Source organism: Mytilus californianus, unplaced genomic scaffold, assembly GCF_021869535.1.
Source record: "Mytilus californianus isolate M0D057914Y unplaced genomic scaffold, xbMytCali1.0.p SCAF_8, whole genome shotgun sequence".
Classification (NCBI taxonomy): Eukaryota; Metazoa; Mollusca; class Bivalvia; order Mytilida; family Mytilidae; genus Mytilus; species Mytilus californianus.
This window is the reverse complement of record NW_026262734.1, coordinates 105150426-105171626: the sequence shown is the minus strand read 5'-3', so window position 1 is coordinate 105171626 and position 21201 is coordinate 105150426. Positions and strand designations below refer to the sequence as shown.

At 33.0% G+C, this 21201-nt stretch overlaps 1 protein-coding gene across 1 annotated transcript in view; it reads right to left on the bottom strand.

The window, feature by feature from the left end:
* Nucleotides 1–16863, bottom strand: part of LOC127710965 (uncharacterized) — a 57591-nt gene extending 40728 nt beyond the window's left edge. Inside the window, exons 1-2 of the mRNA XM_052216910.1 lie at nt 16794–16863; nt 13153–13263 (exon numbers count right to left, since the gene is read on the bottom strand). Of these exons, the coding sequence (XP_052072870.1) occupies nt 13153–13225 (73 nt within the window). The 5' untranslated portion in view covers nt 13226–13263; nt 16794–16863. The remainder of the gene's footprint in view (nt 1–13152; nt 13264–16793) is intronic.
* Nucleotides 16864–21201: the final 4338 nt, after the last annotated feature.

Genomic DNA, 21201 nt, shown 5'->3' with positions numbered 1-21201 from the left:
CAAACAACTAAAATTCCTTATGTACAGGTTACAGACATAAGGAATGTTTGTGAGGGAGCAAATTTTTTCATCAATTATTCATTTACTATCAAACAAATTTATCACTGGTTTAATACACATAACTGCAATTACAATTATTCGGTGTATGCCAAGAGTATCAGGACATAATTTGGGTGTAACAGCTACCAAGGTATCTGTTAGCTTAAAAACCCAGTCCCCAATCATGTATATAAAATAATTGATATTGGTAAATGTGCATTAAAAGTAAAAATTGCAAATTAATAATATCTTGTTGGTTTTATTAAAAGGGCATTAGCTACGAGATATAAACAAAAATTAACATATGATTTTTTTTTTGTTCAATCATTAGTAAAAGTGTAATAGTGAAACAATAATTAACTTTTAACAGCCAATTTGGATTAATTTTGTCAAAATATGTTATAAACATCGCTGATGAATTATTAACTTGCAAGTGAATAATTCGACCTCATTGAATCTGTATTCATGTGACCTTCAATTTAACCCCTTAGCTGGACATATGTTACACATGTATTCAGCAATCAAAAAGAAAAGAATGTCAACATTGAAAGTGAAACAAGGATGCACCATTTGGTTGACTGATTTGATCTACAAAAAATCATTCTTATAGAGGTAAAAACAATAATAATATAAAATAAAAAAAATGTGGTATGAATTCCAATGAGACAGCTCTCTACAACAGACCAAATGACACAGAAATAAACAACAATAGGTCACAGTACGGACTTCAACAATGTTCAAAGCCCATAATGCATAGCCAGCTTTTTAAACATACTTTTTAAATCTACAATATGAAATCACATGAACAGACAGTGAAAAATCCAATTGCATGTGGTTGCCATCTATTTATATTTATGTTTATATTGGGTTATATAACCGTCGGCAGTCTTCGGAGGTCACCTCTATGGTTAATTAGATGACGTCTAGACAAAAATACACACGAAAATTATTTTTTTACTAATTGATTGTGGTTATACCGTTTAATCATTGCATAAGACAATCTTTTGTTTGTGAATAATGTTTTCAACTTGATTATTTCCTAAATTCAAATTACTACAAGAACCACTTATTCTTTCTATACCGTTTTTTTTTTTAAAACTTTTCAGATCATTTTAAAATTCAACTTTGCATTCATTGTAAAAATGTTCCTTTTGTGTTTTTATATTTATGTTCACCAACTGCTATACATGCTCCTTAAATATGTCGTTTATTTTCTAAATTCCAAAACTAGAACAAATGGGTTCCCCCTTTTCTGCATCTTTACTTCCTATTGATGCCAGGTAGAATTTCTCAAGTTTTTATATTTGAGGAAGGGGGAGGGGAATCATTTGTGCTGTTGTTCTATTCACAATTCGTTTATAATCAATGGAGGACCTTACGTTTATGCAAGAGGAAAAATTATTACCTTCCCTTTGCGGGAAAGTGCTTTTTGTTCGTTTGAAGAAAATGAGAAGAAAATGTAATTATCAGACTGACCCCAGCATGAGTTCCCAAAATAACATTGCAGTTTATGTCCAACATCTCGTGTAGTGTACACAATATATTTGGAACACTTTACCAGGGTAATACTGGAAACCTTGCAACAACTCTTTGAGGGTCCTGTGGTGGCCTGTTGCAATGCAAAATTTCGGTTCGGTATACAATATACATTTGTACCCTTGTTTCCTGTCCTAATTTCCCTGACCTTCATCAAAGAGAGCCACTATTACATATCCTCTCCGTTGTATTTATTGCTAATTTGTTCTCGTCCTGAACATACATGAAATATTTACCACTGGACCATTTTATGACTAAACAGTGTAAAGAAGTATAGGGATCAAAAGGGGATTTGAAATAAATAATTCACTTCTATATTAAACTGCTAATGTAAGTATTGTTGCCAACTGGCTAATATGCTATTTGGTAGGATGTTATCTTTGATTTCTGTGTTCTTAAAATGAAAAGAAATTCAGCATGTTTAAAGTAGAGTATATACAATGACTATGTATGGAGTTAAAAAAAACATTACCATAAGAATAAACTGTTGACGCAGAGATATTTCTCACCTGTCAGCATAAAATTCAGAAAAAGACAATCTCATGGATAACAACATTGCTAATTAAATGAAAGTTGCTGAACCAACTAGTGGATAGGGCCTCGATATGATTGACAAACAGCAATGCAACTTTAAAGAAGATATTGTCCATTGTAATTAGTTCCTATCAAACTAACTTTATCATAAAACTTAACATTGAAAATTTTTAATTGATTGAAAGTCATTTACACTTTCTCTCTTTCTATAATCATGATAATAATATTTTAGATAATACATAACCCAAAACTGTAAAATTTCCTAAAAATTATCTATTTCTGGACAGTAATCTAACTATAAGTTGTCCTAGTGGTCTGAAGATTACTTGACAGGTAGATCTAAACCTGTTTAACACTTTCATGTCACTTTTGCTCTTACTGCTTTAGTTTTTGAGATGAAAGCCAAAAACTTCATTTGACCCCTATGTTCTATTTTTAGAAACTGCCGCCATGTTTTTGAATGGATCAAATCCCCGAATACAATTTATTAACTAGATACCCTAAGGAACATTCAATAAAAGTTTTTAAGTATTTGGCAAAGCAGTTTCAGAGAAGAAGATTTTTGAAAAAGTAATTCGACTTTCACAAAAAATGTAAAAAAAAACGTTTTACAGGCAACAACTCCTTAAGGGGTCAATTGACTATTTTGATCATGTTGACTTATTTGTAGATCTTACTTAGCTGAACATTTATTGACATTTATACTTTCTCTCTATCTATTATAATATTATAGAAAATAACCAAAAACAGTAAAATTTGATAAAATAAACTATTTCCAACAGTAACCCAACAATGGGTTGTTGAACTTGTCTGAAAATTTTATAACAGATAGATCATGACCCATTTATCACTTTTACTCTTACTGCTGTAGTTTTTGAGATATAAGCCAAAAACTGCTTGTGTCCCCTATGTTCTATTTTTATGTTTGTTGATGGATCAAACCTTTCTTAGGCCCGAGAACACAGTTATTTCGTAGTGCATTTCTTTTAGACAATAAATTCAAATTAAAAAAATCGCACCTGCTCTATCTCAAAAAGATTTTTACAGTGTAGTGTACTACTATTGATACAAATAATATCAAAATTATAGAAACTTCTACCAGCTCTAACTCAAAATATTGACAATTCTGTGTTAAGGGGGGCTAAAATTCAGTTTGACAGCTTCCGACATTCTAATTTTTGACCTTTTTTAACTGGACCAAATCACTACTTAACATAAAGATTCAGCACCCAAATTTTTTAAACATGTAATTTCATCCCCTTACTTAATATTTCATGCATAAAATATCAAGAAATAAATTGGGAAAGTGTGTAAAAAAAAAAATGCAAGTTATACACTGTTCACACTAGGGACTATATTTGTAGACAACGAAAACCAAAGGACGATAACTGTGTCCTTGGACCACTTTGGATACAATTTACAAACTAGATACCCTAAGGAACATTCAGTTAAAGTTTGGAAGTATTTGGCCCAGTAGTTTCTGAGAAGAAGATTTTTGAAAAAGTAAAAGACTTGCACGAAAAAATGTGAAAATAAAATGCGTCGCTGAGCGCAGCCTGATACAACCGCAGAGGTCTAACCCTGAACAGTTGGGGCAAGTTTGGACACAATATTCAAGCTTGATACTGTCTGAATTTGGATTGTGATCAAATTTTTGACATAATATAGGTTTCTGACACAAAATAAATGTGGTCAAAGATCTTAAAAATTTGAAATGGGACATTTAATTTACCTATGATGGTCTGATTTCCCAAAATCCAACAACATGGTTAGATTCAGCATATAAAAAAACACCAAAAATTTAATTTTAGTTGAAATCAAACAGTTAATTTTAGACCCTTCAAACCTTAATATGGACTAATTTGAAAATAGGGCCTAAAATAAAAAATCTAAATGCACAATAAGATTCAGCATATCATACAGCCGCAATAATTCAGTTTTTGCTGAAATCAAACAAATTTAATTTTGGACCCTTTTGACCTCAATGTAGACCAATTTAAAAATGGGGCCCAATATCCAAAATAATAATACAAGGTTAGAACCCAAAAAAATCTTGAAGAAAAAAACTATGAAACCCCCTAAAAAAAATTGAAAAAAAATCCCCCCCAAACTCAATCCCAACCTTCCCTAGTGGTATGGAACCTTGTAGTACAATTTCAGAGAGATCCATACACTTAAACACAAGAATAATTATCTGTAAACTAGAAAAATGCTTGTTTTTTACCCCTTTTTTCCCCTAAATCCTGAACGTTTGGGGCAATTACCCCTAAACTCAATCTCAGCCTTCCCTTTGTGATATGGAACCTTGTGGTACAATTCAGAGAGATCCATACACTCACACATAAGTTATTGTCCGGAAACTACAAAAATGCTTTTTTTCCCCCCCTTTTTAGCCCTTAATTCCTTAACTGTTGGTACCATAACCCTCAAAATCAATCCCAACCTTCCTTTTGTGGTATTGAACCTTCTGGTAAAATTTCATAGAGATCTATTCACTTAAACTAAAGTTAATGTCTGGAAACCAAATGTGTCTTCGGATGACGACAACGACATGATAGCATTATACGAAGGCAAAAAATTTTTGGCGGTCATATAAAAACAGTAAAACTTTATAAAAATAAACTATTTCAGACAGTAGCCTTACAATGGGTGGTCCAATTGGTCTCAAAATTTCATAGCAGATGGATTTTGACTTATTCATTACTTTAACTTCATGTCACTTTTGCTCTAACTGCTATAGTTTTTGAGATAAAAGCCAAAAACTGTATTTGACCCCTATGTTCTATTTTTAGCCATGGCGGCCATGTTTGTTGATGGATCAAAACTTCGGATACAATATATAAACTAAGTACCCTAACGAACATTCAGTTAAAGTTTGAAGGTATTTGGCCCAGTAGTTTCAGGGGAGAAGATTCTTGAAATAGTTTACGACGACGATGAGACGACGACAGACGAAAGACAACGAAGGAAGCTAAGTGATGGCACAAGCAGCTCACATCACCCTCAAAGGGCCAGGTGAGCTAAAAATAAGGAAATAAAAATAAACGAAGAATAACATTGTGTCACCCCAACTGAGGCTCTGTTGAGGGTGCCATAACAATTATCTTGTTTTAGGATGCTAACACAAAGGGTCACCAAAACGGCCCCTAACCATTGTTTGATCTGCTATTTCCATGAGAACATCAGCAATTTTGAACATTCCAAAGTTGGATAGTACATGAACACATGACAGGTCATATTACTGTCAAATTTCATAGAGATTGGACAAAATTTTAATTTTTCGCATCTGTGCAGTTTCCATGGTAATGGCAGCCATTTTCTTAATTCCAAAGTCAAATACCACATCTACATATGATATACAATTAACATCTTTGTGAAGTTTCACTTCATTTGTAAGTTTCAATGCATATGGTAATAGCAGCCATTTTAAAAATCCCATAGTTGAACTGGAAAACTTTGCCTATAAAAATCAAAAATCAAAAATCTAAATTCATGTTTAGATTTAGCATATCAAAGAACCCCAAGATTTCAATTTTGTGGCATCAAACAACGTTTAATTTTGGGCCCTACGGACCATTTTGAAAATGGGTCCAAAATTACCAAGAGTGCACATGATGAAAAGTCATGCCTGCTTTACTGACCATTAATTTTATGTTGATTGTCCTAAACATAAAGTTTCATATAAGTTTCATATAAACTTTAATATGATCCAAGAAAATTAGGTCAAGGTCAGATAAACCAAGCCTGAAATACCGGTACATGCACATCTTACAATCATACCATACATCAAAAGTAGTTGCCCTATTAATGCTTATACCGTATACATGATATAATATACAAGAAACAGACAAAACCATGAAAATTTATTATAACTTTAAATTACATTGACCCATGAACTATGAAAATGAGGTCAAGGTCAGATGATACATGCCAGACAGACATATACACCTCATTCATTCAATACACCAAATATAGTAGACATATTGCTTATAGTATCTGAGATATGGACTTAACCACAAAAGCCTTGTTCACTGATCCATGAGATGAGGTTGAGGTAAAGTAAAAACTGAGGACTTTGCAAGGTACGCACATACCAAATATAGTTATCCTATTACTCATAATAAGAGAGAAATTAACATTACATCAAATCTTACTTTTTTTCAAGTAATCACTGAACCATGAACATGAGGTCAAGGTTTTTTATGGACATGACAGATTGAAACTACATAACATAAGGCATCTATATAAAAAGTATGAAGCATCTAGATCTTTTACCTTTTGAAATATCAAGCTTTTAAGTAGTTACCGGTAGTTAACACCGCCACTGGATCACTATCCCTATTTCTCCCTTTCAGCATGTTCAGTGACAGAAGTTGCAGGCTTGACAAAAAACTAAATACACGGATAGACTTGGCATATCAAAGAACCCCAATAATTCAGTTTTTGATGAATTCAAACAAAGTTTCATTTGGACCCTTTGGACCTCAATGTGAACCAATTTAAAAAGGGGCCCCAAATCCAAAAATACAGTTAGATTCAGCATATTAAAGAACTCCAAGAATTCAAGCCATTGAATTAAACCCCATTGTAATTGTTCAAGAAATAAGCAATTTATGCAAAGTATTGTTTTTGGTTCCTAATTCATAAACAGTTACTGCCATAAAACCCAAAATTTATCCCAACCTTCCTTATTTTGAATTAAACCTTGTGATACAATTTCATAGCGATCCATATACAGACTTATACTCACATTTATATTGTCCGAAAATCCGAAAATCTTTGTTTTTTGGACCCTTATTTCATTACATTTTCGGCCATAACCCCCAAAATCAATACCCACCTTCCTTTCATGGTATGGAACCTTGTGGTACAATTTCATAGAAATCCATACACTCATATTCAAGTGATTTACTGGAAACCAAATTCTTGGGACAACAACGACATCGCCATACCATTATACAACCACAAATTTTTGCAGCCATATAAAAAAAAACTGGAACTCAGACCTTTTGTCACATGACCAATGTCTCGATCTTAAAAAGCGACAAAATTGTTTATCATCCAACTATCACAACTTGATTTGACAGGGCCTTTTATGTAATAAAACAGAATAATAAAGGATGGAATGAAAGTGTAAAGTGATCAATACATGACTGCCACATATTATTACCTGATTACGTTAAAACAACACTGTAATAAGTATCAAGAAAACAAAGTTGCATTAAAATACAGTATCACAACAAAACGTTAGTTATAAATCCTTGAAATTTGCTTTTCGTCTTCTAGGTTAAAATGACTCCCAAACTATATATATATGCATGCACCTTTTGTCAATTGGCAAATGTAAACGACTTGTATATAGAAACTTTCAGCAATGAAATATTTCATACAATTGTTCTTTAACATCCCTATCAAAATCAAAGTAGATAAACAACAATGTTAGGCTTTCCATTCGGCCCTATTTCCTATGTGCAACGTCAATTATTTTGGGTTGTTTGACGATCATTTCAGCTTATTATAAATATATTTTTTGTGTTCCAGAATTAAAAGCATGAAAAAATGGCATATTAGTTATAACCTACCAAACTGCTAATGGCACCTTTTTTAGTATTCCTGAGGCAAAAAACAAATCTGCCGTCCTAGCATATGACAGCTTAACTGCCAAATAAAAATGTCTTACCTCCTACTACATGTAAAGCAAGCCACAGTATGCAGCATATACGTCAATGCGGTCATCAACCCAATAACAAAATAAAAAAAAAACATGAAGACGTCAAAGTGAACGCACTGTTTATATGCTAGGTATTAATTAAGGCAAGTTGAGTTATGAATTTTCTACTAACTGGACTATACAAACTAGTTCAATTTATCATAACGAGTTAGCAAGAGCACAATCAAGTCAGTGTAAACTGTTATTTGATAAAGATCTTTCAAGGCTTCTAGAACACACCCGCGACGTCGACAATCCGTGACTGAATTTAAGTACCTATATATGCCTTATTTTTAGCCTGGATTTTTAGTATTTGTATTGTCATCTATTCGTATTGACGTCTAAGGTCGAAATGGATAGTTTTGTGGGTGTTGCTCGCTAGGAAGAAATCAAATAAAATCATTCTAAAAGTAAGTTTACATTTATATATTAATATTTTGATCGTTCAACTGTTGAATTTCTATAACGTTTTTGGTTCATCAAATCAAAATGGCTGCCTTTTGAATGTGTATTATAGGTCCGCTTCGAAGTACAAAAGTTCTAAATATTCCTATCAGAACCAAAATAATTCTATCATGCCATGCTTTATGCTAATTTTAACATGGGTAGGCATTATATTTGTCAATATTTTACACCTCGCTAACGCTCGGTATAAAGATATTGACAAATATAATGCATACCCATGTTAAAATGAGCATAAAGCATGGCATGAAAGAATTATTTCTTAAATAAAGTCATGATGATTATAAAGGTGCAGTTTTTTCTGCTTTCAAAATCTTTCTGTTTGAACCCCGTCCTGGTTTTCTTACTACTGTTTTTGGGGAAAGATAACTTTCTGGCAGTAAGACCATTCACGGCCAGGCTTGGAAACTGGGTAGGCAAATGCTCACATTAAATCTGTACAGATTTAGAGTGTTAAATATCCTCCTTTACACCATAACCCATGGTGGTGCTCCTATCAAAAGAAGGGAGATACAGAACATACATACATACATACATACATACAACCAGAAACTACATGTGACATATACTATTGGTATCGGTATCGGATTCGACCCGAAACTGGTTAATTGTTGGTAATATTAATTATGAAAAAAACATAAGGGGCCTGGAATGGTGTACTTTTTAATCAGCACCATTGTCCTATATTAGTTATGTATAAAGTTGAATTCTTTGATTCGTCGTTTTTACATCATGCCAGCTAACAAATTGTACCTTTGTTATTTTAGAAGTAATAGATTTTCGAAATTGACGTAAACAGGTTGACTAATTTCACTTTAAACTGGGCAAGCCATAAAAAGATAATCAATTCCCTTTCCTTAAAGCACTGTGAGCGTTCCCCATAGAAAATGTCAATGGAATTCCAGTGGAATATCAGTTGATTCCACTGGATTCCAGTGACTCATTGGAATTCCACTGGTAAATCATATAAAACTAAAAATTCCAGTGGAATTTGATTGGTGATTCCACTGGAATGACATTGGAATATTTTACCACTGTAATTCCACTGTAATAATGACATTGGAAAATTTTACCACTGTAATTCCACTGGAATACATTGTTCCTTGATTTAAATATATATACATGCATTTATAACTATTTTCATGATATTAAAATACCTTGGATTCAAACCAAGTGTACATAAAAAAAGCTCATGAGTAGTTTGATAATTTAGTGATGAAAAACCATGAACAAAAACTGAGAGCACTTTAAAAGATTGTTTTCAAAAATTAAAGCAGGGTTGCGTGATTTATCATTAAGATACTGATGGGCATTATTTTTGGTAGAAAAAAAGTACTTATATTAAATTCTAATAGCTATTATCAGTACAATTCATTTGTACCTAGTCCAAATAATTATGATGTCTTGAAAAGCTATTTAATTGTTGTTTTAACACCTTCTGCAGCAACGTGCAAAGCCAAAAAATAAAATTGCCATTCTGTTGAAAAAAGTTAATGCAACACCCTAATTTGTTTCTTATACATTGAAATTTCTCGATCTGAATACAGTTCTCCCACCATACCGGCCAAATCAAGAAGACCCAGCAGATTTGCGTTTAATTAAATGGTTATTCCTTGAAATCGGGAACCGGCCGGTATTTTTGTATTTAGATAATTAAAATAATTAAAATCAATAAAATTCATCCTCATAAAACGGGCCTTGTCATCTGAAATCACTGATCAGTACGTATCATTTGTAATGTAATCTTCAGATCGTCCGGTCAATCAGGTCAACTGAATACTCCGAGGCTGTGATTACTGTTCACCTGTCAATTTAGTTTCAATACCTTCTTTCATTGTGTTATGACAGTTTGTAACAATTACACTTACAGCACACTTACGTACAGGTAATTATGAAACAGTATAGTGAGTACTGATTAGATTGTGGGTCAACAACAAATGGAAGTTTTTAACGACCTAGACTGGCTATACAGCCCTTGCACGGTCGGTTAATTCAGGGTCAGTAGAACATTTTTACTAATTATTTGTGAAATATCATTAATGTATGGTATTTTTATTTTTTATTCCTGCAAAATATTTTTTTTTTAAATAAGTGAAATGGAAGTTGTAGCTGTATTTTACGATAGATATTATTTACAAAACTAAAATTCACCAAGGAAAACGTATATTTTGATTACTTAAGGTAAAATACATTTTCAAATATTCTCAAACACCCATATTAAAGGAAAGTAACTCATGGTGATTTCAAATTTCAACAAACCGGCAACCCCCGCAAATAAGCCGTTTTTCGTGGTCCAACGGGCAACCGGTTTTGGGAAGTTTCACTGGAATACCGTTACTGGAATCAACTTCGGGCCGATATTATATGGGGCGAGATTGACACCTTAACGTAAACGCACTGACATACGTCATCAAAATATGATTACGCTGGATAAACAAAATGGAGAATCCAAACGCAAATGTTTTCAGATAAGTATTTGATTTTACATATGATAATTATAAAATACATTTTGTTGAGGCACTATAAAATATTTAGGATTTTAATCTGAGCAAAACATCAGAAAGTTTTGACAGACAATTAATGTAATGAATATATATATTGTTGTCACATTCATAACAGACATAAATCTGACATGTAAATGGTATATGATAATCTGATATGTAGAAATTAAATTGTGTAAATTAACTTGGTGAAAATTATAAGTCACCAGTTTTATCTTCAAGGGATAAAAAAGGGGGGTACTTAATTTGAGTTTAGGCTTCCAATGAATGTAAGATTATGATATATATAATATATATGCATAATACTGTTTCTATTGAATTAATTGCTTCATAGAATCATTAATACCTCTTGAACAATTGATTCTTTGTGGATATTTTTGTACTTTTAGGGGATTAAATATGAGCTGCCAGCAATGATATGAAACAGATTTTATGCAGACTCCATTTGAGTACCTTTATTCGGCAATTCTAGTTGGAAGTACAGTGACAGCAAGTTTTAAATTTCAGAAAGGAAGAGAAGTTTATATCTGACACATAATTTTTATATTAGTTAATCAGTTTGTGTGTGCAAAATACCACTGGAATTACATTTGCATTCCACTGGAATAATTTGGCTGGAATTCCACTGGAATACCAGTGAAATAACACTATAATTTCCACTGTAATTCCAGTGATGCAGTGGAATATTTTGGCTGGAATTCCACTGGAATACCAGTGGAATAACACTGGATTTTCCACTGTAATTCCAGTGGAATGCCAATGTAGTTCCAGTGGAATTCCAGCCAAATTATTCCACTGAAAATCACTGGAATTCCAGTGGAAATTACAATGGAATATCAGTGGTATTCCAGTGCAATTCCACTGATCTTTTTCTCTAGGGTTGTTGGGCAATTAATTGAAAACCCATGACAGAAGTAATGTTGAATATAATGGAAGAGTTGGAAAGTATCAACATTTTTTTGGACTGTACTATCTTCCACTAATCTACACGCTTTTGTTAACCACTATACCATGTGTCTTAAGAAGTTGATTACCAGATTTTAAATAACTTTAAAATATGTATCCTTTTTTTCAAAAATTCAACGTCTGAGAGGATGTATGCACGTCTCCACTGAATACATTGGAAAAAGCAAATGCATCTATCATGAGAATTTATGAAAAAGTGTGTTTGTGAGTTTTATGGGAAGCTCCATTCTTACGATACATTTTTTTTACCCGATATTAGTGAAAACTAATGTGAACAAGCATTCTGAGAGTATTGCATGGCAATACATAGTCCCCTACCGGGTAAACATTCATTTTACTGGAACAAAATGCTAACTTGTTCTTTAACTTGTCATGGTGTAAACAAAAAGTAAATATCAAACATTAGATATGATTAATAGTTCTCTAAAATTAGATATAATATAATACAGTGTATATCTATTTTCAAATTATAATCAAATATAATTAATAGTTCCAAATATTTTTTCTTTCATTTGTCACAAACTAATATAGATTTGTAACTTATCTATAAAATGTCAACAACTTTTATCTACACAATGTAATGTATCTAAATATATACATTAATAAAAATAGATTAATATCTAATTAAAGGATTTCTCTTCATAATTTTGTTTTATATCTATAGCATTCAGAAAATTAGTTTATAGTAAATAACAAATAAACCTGCCAAAAAATTCTTCAAATAATGTAACAAAGAATATCTTTTAAAAAATGAGTTATTTCCCTTTGTACAGAAATATGGGTTAACATAGTTCTCTAACATTAGATATGGTCCAGAGTTATGGTCCACAACTCTAGACGAAATCATCAGACCGGAACAAAATTCGAAAATGATCTATAACTTGTCATGATAAAACTATATACCAAATATCAAATCAATATCTTCAAGAACGAGGAAAAAAAGTGTGGAAAGCTGAATGGACGGACGGATAGACGGACGGAGTGCAAACCTAAAGTCCCCTTCGACTTTGTCGGTAGGGGACTAATAAGAATTTTATTATGTTTATTATTTAACAATCTTGCTTTGTTCAGCACCAACATGCTGAATAAATTTTTTTTATGTGCTAGTTTACAAGCTTACAACATTTTTCTTAACAAAAACATTTTTCAGGTCTTTGGTTTGTCCTGGCCATGATTAAAACCTAGACCTACAGATGTATCACAGTGGTAGTTCATAAATTTATTTGCTTTCTCCTATATCATGTATATGGACCACCAATATTGAAAACACATGTATAAATATCTTTGATTTCTTCTCTATGTATTTTTTTTTAATTCATATAACAAGACAGAGAATGTATGCCAAGCAATCACAATAGATCACATTGTACTTATTGGCTATGTGATCTAATACTGAAACCTTACCTCCAACATTTTGTTCACCTGCAACAGGATTAATTAGCAATATTGGTATTATCAGATACAGAAAAGCCCTCATTAGTGTGTATAACTGTAGCAAGTTTTTGTAGAAAAGTCCTGAAAAAGAAAACCATTATTTATTTCTTGTATTGTCATGATTGTTTTGTTAATCAAAGGCAAACTTCAAAAATTCTGAAAATGCTAAGTATACTATAGGATTAAAAACATTTTTCTAGAGGTTATAGATGTGTAAACTCAGGGGCGATTGACTCACACACTGAATAAAAGTCCATTACCTATAGAAATAAAAGAAGAATGTGTCTGACACGAATGCACCCGCCCAATGTCCCCCAAAGTGACGCAACCTTGACCTTTGCTTTGTGGTAATAGGCATTGTGTATAAGTTTCATAACATTTGGTTGAGGCAAACTAAAGTTAGAGAACGGAAACCAATTTCGGGACGTACGGACATAGGTACAGACAGACAAGGGTAAAACTTGATGCCCCCTTCGCTATGGCGGGAGCATGAAAAGACGAAAAGCCTACAAATTTTTGTATGGTTATGAGCCAAGGTAATTCTGGGACAAAATACATTGTAAAATAGTCCCAGGGTAATTGTAGCTTTGATTGGTATAAACATGTAAAATCCAAAAGGTATTTGACATTAATTCTTTTGAGCAGCTAAAAATCAATGCGTATGCTCCTTATCATGCATGTCTTCACACTTTCACAACACATGCTTTAAGCTATATATAGACAATCAGCCGCAGTGATTCAGTATTAAAGTGTAAAACTGGAGTTATTGATGAGGCAGTTGCACCATCAAGATTCTATTAGCTGAGTCTAGAAGTGATAATTTTATTACGAATGAAACAAGCTGTGAGTATTGCATGGCAATACATAGTCCAATACCTGTTAAAAATTTATTGTATTGGAACAAAATTCTAACTTGATCTATAACTTGTCATGGTGTAAACTATATAACAAATATCAAGTCAATATCTTCAAGCATGACGAAAAAAAAGTGTTGAAAACTGATTATTTAGGTGAATTTTCTAAGTCCAAGGACCACAACTCTGCACAAAATCATCAGACCTGAACAAAATTCGAACTTGATCTGTAACTTGTCATAATAAAACTATAAACCAATTTTCAAATCAATATCTTCAAGCATGACGAAAAAATGTGCGGAAAACTAATTATTTGAGTGAATTTTCTAAGTCCAAGGACCAATGCATAACTCTGCACAAAATCATCAAACCAGAACAAAATTCAAACTTGAACTGTAACTTGTCATGATAAAACTATATACCAATTATCATGATTATGAAATTAATATCTTCAAGAATCACAAAAAAAAAGTGCGGAAAACTGATTATTTGAGTGAATTTTCTAAGTCAAAGGACCATAACTCTGCACAAAATCACCAGACTGGAACAAAATTTGATCTTGATCTGTAACTTGTCATGATAAAACAATACACCAAATATCAAATCAGTATCTTCAAGCATGAAGAAAAAAAGTGTGGAAAACTGATTTGCAGGACTGACGGATGGACAGACGGACAGAGTGCAAACCTAAAGTCCCCTTCAACTTCGTCGGTAGGGGACTAATTAATACCCTAATATACATATTTATATCTTTATTTTTTACCAATAAATATGAAACAATGGTATAGTTGATTAAATCCCAATCCATAACAGTGCCTTTATATTGATGTAAAGGGTGCCCTTAAAGTGTAGTCCTCCATGCAAAGGGTGCCTTTAAAGTGTAGTCCTCCATGCAAAGGGTGCCTTTAAAGTGTAGTCCTCCATACAAAGGGTGTCTTTAAAGTGTAGTCCTCCAGGCAAAGGGTGCCCTTAAACTGTAGTCTATCAAGTAAACGGTGCCCTCAAAGCGTAGCCAATCGCGCTAAGAGTGCCTTCTAAGAAAAAAGTTACCCTGCCCTTTTTAAAAGCTGCAGGAAACACTCCAAGGGTAACACTTAATGACCTCGTTGCATACGGTTGGGGCATAAAATGTGTTTAATCCTTATAATTCTTAATTCAGACATATATATTGTTGTTGTTGAAATAAAATTCTCTCCTTTTGTGGATACCATGAGCTGCATTCCATATATGGGCATTGCAGATGAATATATCAATGTGAAATCAGCACACAGGGATGCAACTTTAGGTCATCACATATTCATGTAAAAGACTTAAAAGTAAGTCAGTCAGGGGTACTACTTGTACAAGTAATTTTTATTTACTTGAAGAAGTAATTATAATATACTTATATAAGTAAATTTGTAGGATACTTATACAAGTGTATTTTATTTACTTGTATAAGTAAATTATTTTTTGGCCTAGTTATGTCCCTTAGACATTCACAGATTTTTTTACTTATACAAGTAAAAAAGTCATCCTTTCTTCTTTTCTTGAATTCTTAGAACTTCTTTGCTCTAACAGAATTTTGAATTGTCTGTCCTTTGCAGATGTCTTTACTATTCATTTAAGTGTAATTTCATGGACAATGAAAATCTCATTTGTCTGTTATCTTTAGAACACTGATCATTTACAAGCCCCCAAGGAGCAATTTTTGAAGGCCTTGCGCAAATACTTAAGTTCTTTGCTCAATCAGTTTCTTTGTTGAATTAATGAGATGAAACATTGAACTCTTATAAAAAATTATGAGCTAACCTGAGAAAAATTTTTAAAGGCATGCTTTTACATCTCAAAACTTGAGAATTTTTGTGGGATTGTAAAAAAATTTACTTATGCAAGTAAATTTTTTAGAAAATTAAGGGGAGATTATTCAAACAATATAATTAACTTGTATAAGTATATTTTATTTACTTCTTCAAGTAAATAAAGATTACTTGTACAAGTAGTACCCCTGACTGTAAGTATTCACAACAGATTTTTGTAAATAATTTTGTTTAAACACAAAAAGAAACAAGAATATAACAACAAAAATGTTCAATGTAAATATTTAATTGCTAAATCATCAAATAATCCACATTTGTAACCCGTGCCATGAGGCATGACAGGTGATCAGTACACAACACTGTAAGCTTCACAGGAAATCATTAACTACACAGCTCACAATTCAAAAGTGTTGGTTGAAATTAAAAGTAGAGGTTTGAAATATGGAATTTGCTGCAAATCCAGAAATTTTACTGGTTTGATGTGTTTGAAGATTGGACTGCCTGTTAAAGTAACAAGAAAGTTCTGATTTTGGTATATCAATTGAGAAGAAGAGATTTTGTTCAAAGGAACAGATTATTCACTTATGTTTTACCTGACATTGTTTGGAAGGGTAGAAATGGGGGTAGAACTAGAAGGGGCAAGTAGTTCAAGTACTGCTGAAATAGATTTTATACTTTTGTCCTTGGTCTTCTGCTATAGGATTAATCAGACCTTCCTCATGGTCAGACATGTACATTATGCTCCTATATGACAAACCAGCATCACTTTTGACGGTAATAGCTGTAGATCTGAGTGAACGTCTTGTGTACATAGCAATCAATCCACCCGTCATGCCCGTAGGCCTTTTACTAGTTTTTTTTGTTAAAGTTCTTGTTGTCCTAAATATAGCTTTCCCAATCACTAGACATTCACAGAAGGAACAAGTGAATGTAAAACAAAATAATATTAATTGCATACCTATTATAGAATTAACAAAATATCTGTTATCCGTCTTTAACCTTAGTGCTGATCTTGTATTTTCACCATATATACCTGAAAAAGTAGAGTTACTCTCCTTAATTAACAATTTATCTGACAAAACACTGTTTTTATAAATAATATCTCATGAAACAAGATACATAATTTAAATTATATTTTTCAGTACATACAGTATGAGTTATTTTATTGAAAATATATTGTGTCTGATTCAAGAAAGATGAAATGTAAGCCAGGAAGGGAGATAACTTCACTTTGTATCTAAATACAATGTTTTATTGTTGTATTCAGAAGAGGTTTAACTCCCTCTGTCAACACTAAAACAGGTTGGGGAGAATCCTCATAAATGGGTACTATCCCCATTTATGGGTATTATACCCAAAATTGGGTATCAATTTACAGTGATAAAAAATCGAATTTTGTATTTCATCATAATAGCTGTCATATGCATGGAGCAAATATTCATATAAATGGCAACAATTTTCCCTTTAAGACCATTGTTCAAACAAGAATTGAATACAAAGATAATGATGTCTTTAGGCAAAATGTTGTCCTTTACCCGAATGTTTGCGCCATGACAGAGAATATCTTTAAATCCAAAGTTTATATTTTTATCACTGAAAATTGATACCTGTTTTTAATAGGGTATAATACCCATAAATGAGGATCCTCCCCAACCTGTAAAATGTATAAGGTGGAAGCATAAATTGTCAGATTGTGCAGACAGCTGATGCATTGAATCAAAACTTAAGTGGTATCTTAGTTTATCATACCACTAGTGGTTCTATAACATGCTTAATACAACAATTTTTAATGAAAATTGTTTATAAATTTATATGTTTTAGTTTAGCTAAATCATTCATATGCATTAAAGATACAGAGTGCTGATACCTGTTTACATAATAAATGAATTATGTTGGTACAAACTTAGAGAATTCTGTATAGATTATGAATACTCAATCCCTTGAAGCTTCTTTGCCTTTAGCTAATTTGATGCCCAAGGTAACCTTAAATAACATGTTGTCTGTTCATGAAAGACCAGCCATTATTTGCAAATAAAATGTAAATAAGGGAACATCTATGCAAGCAAAGAGTTACGATCAGGCCGCCTCCTCTCCATCCTTGGTCATGTTGGTGGTTAAAGACAAAATTTGTGAATATGGCGCTGCGCCATCTAGTGGCAGATAGAAGTCATACCCACTCTGACTACAACATTCTAAGCCAATGAGAGTACTTGGACTATTTTTATTTCAAAGGTGTTAAATTACAAATTTTGTAAAGCAAAAACCACATATATATAATACATTGACATTTCATCATTTGCACTAGGAACATATCCAAGAACCTCATATATTGTCCTATGCTATGGGGGTAAAGACTTCAGGTACAAACTGCACGTGTCAATTGTTTAATATTCACATTTTCTACATTCTTATGTGTTCCTCTTAAAAGCCTTTTTTGATTGGATGCAGCTACAGTAGTCACAACTGTGACCAATGGAAATTATTATCTTGAGGATATAAAATTCTGACTTAATCTGCCAAGGGTGGAGAAGGGGGCGGGACCGTAACCATTGGCTAGCCAAGATGATAACACAGGAGCACCATTTTACTCACAGGCCATGAACTTTGTTGAGGACCTTCCAAAATAATTATCCTTCATTAATTATAACAAGAGTGCACCTGCTGAAATGTCTCACCTGCTATAGCTACCATTGATTTCACGTTGAAAGCACTATACACAAAGTTTTACAACAAGTGTCACATTAACTTATCATTAACCAAGAAAATGAGGTCAAAGTCAGATAAACCAAGCTAGAAATACATGTACATGTACGTACCTTACAATCATTACATACATTGAATAATTTTTAGTTGACCTATTGCTTACAGTATACAAGAAACATACCAAACCATGAAAACTTAATATTGACCAATGGACCATGAATATGAGGTCAAGGTCAGATGAACCCTGTCAGACAGACATGTACACTTTACAATCATTCCATGGATCAAATATAGTTGACGTATTAAATATAGTATCGAAGAAACAAACTTAACCATGAAAACTTATCATTGACTTATGAACCATGAAAATGAGGTCAGGGTCAGATGATACTGGCCAGACAGACTTGTAAACATTACAATTATTCCATACACCAAACACAGTTGACCTATGGCTTATAGTTTAAGACAAGAGGCCGTCAGAGTGACAGCAAACGGGATTTTCATGCAAAGGTCGAAACCGAGACAGTTGAGCAAGTATGGACACTACATTTAAGCTTAAAACAGCTCTGAATTTGGATTGTGATTGAATATTTGACACAGCATAGGTTTGTGACACAAAATGAATGTGGTCAAAGAACTGAAATATTTGAAATTGGACATTTACCTATTATGGTCCAATATCCAAAATCTAAGTACATATTAGAATCAGCATATCAAAGAACCCCAAGAATTCAATTTTTGATGAAATCAGACAAAAGTTTAATTCAGATCTCGACCCTTTGGACCTCAATGTGGACCAATTTGATAAAGGAGCCCACAAGCCCAAATCTCTCAATACATGGTTAGATTCAGCATTTCAAAGAAGCCCATGAATTCAATTTTTGTTGAATCAAACGTTTAATTTTGGACCCTGATTTGGAACAATTTGAAAACTGGGCCCAAAAATCTAATATTTAAATACAGGTTTAGATTCAGCATTTGAAAGAACCCTATATATATTTAATTTATGTTGAAATGAATCACAGGTTAACTTTATCCATTATTTTCTGTGCAAAGGGAAATAACTCGAAATGGATAAATAGTTTTCTGAAATAAGATATGATGCAATTTTTCAAATTATAATCAATAATATAATAACAACAACCAGTGATGACTAAGTTCTCTAAAATTAGTTGTGAGTTAACACTCAAACATTGTTAGAATCAGCATATCAAAGAACCAAAGAATTCAATTTTTGCTGAAATTAAACAAAAGTTTAATTTAGGACCCTTTGGACCTTAATGTGGTATTATCTTATTAATCATGTTAATAATGAAAAGAAATACAGGTTTAGATTAAGCATTTCAAAGAACCCTATATATATTCAATTTATTTTGAAATCAAACACAGTTTAATTTTGGACCCTGATTTAATTTGGACCAACTTGAAAACTGGGCCCAAAATCAGAAATCTAAATATATGTTTATTAATAGACAATATAAGCTTAGTTTTTAAAGGAGTTCACTTCATAAAAAAAAAAAATATATAGCATTCAGAAAATTGGTTTTTACAAAATAACAAACAAACCTGCCACAAAATTCTTCAAACAATTTACCAAAGAAAAGTAGAAAAAAATCCAAAATTTTATTCATCATTAATACAATGTCTTTTCAAAATCTATATAACTTATCAGTAACAAGAAATAATTGTAACAGGATGCTGTTATGAAGTCTCCAAAACAAAGCTCCAATAATTCGTCATTCCCATGGTTGCCTGACATTGGGCAAAGTCCAGTATTAATTGGTTTGTGATATGCATAAGTGACGCCTATGGATTGACCCTGTATGTTATTCAAATCTTCTTGAAATGACGAACAGGAATATAAATGGTTTAGGGGTGGAGATCTCGACCGTTTACAAGTTCTCAAAAAGGGGGGGGGGGGGGGGGGGGGGGGGGGTGATCCCCAGGGCCAGGGAACTCGCCTTTTATTTCATTTTACATTTAATTTGTTTTATTGTCCCATACAAGAATACATGTGTATATATGGTTTCGGGGTGGGGATCTTGACCGTTTACAAGTTTTCAAAAAGAAGGGGGTTGGGGTTACCCCAATGGACTTCCCCTATATTTCATTTGATTTGTTTAATTGTCCCATACAAGAATATATATGGTTTAGGGGTGGGGATCTCGACCGTTCACAAGTTCTCAAACAGGAGGGGGTGGGGGGACCCCAAGGGTGTGGACTCGCCTTTTATTTCATTTGCTTTGTTTCATTGTCCCATACAACAATATATACGGTTTCGGGGTGGGGATCTTGACCGTTTACAGGTTTTCAAAAAGAAGGGGGTGGGGGTGCACCTGGGGACTCATCCAATATTTCAATTGATTTGTTTTATTGTCCCATACAAGAATATACATGGTTTCAGGGTGGGGATCTCGACCGTTTACAAGTTCTCAAACAGGAGGGGGTGGGGGTGACCCCAGGGGACTCACCTTTTATTTCATTTGATTTGTTTTATTGTCCCATACAAGAATATATATGGTTTCAGGGTGGGGATCTTGACCATTTACAAGTTTTCAAAAAGAAGGGGGGTGGGGGTGAACCCGGGGACTCCTCCAATATTTCATTTGATTTGTTTTATTGTCCCATTCAAGAATATATATGGTTTAGCGGTGGGGATCTCG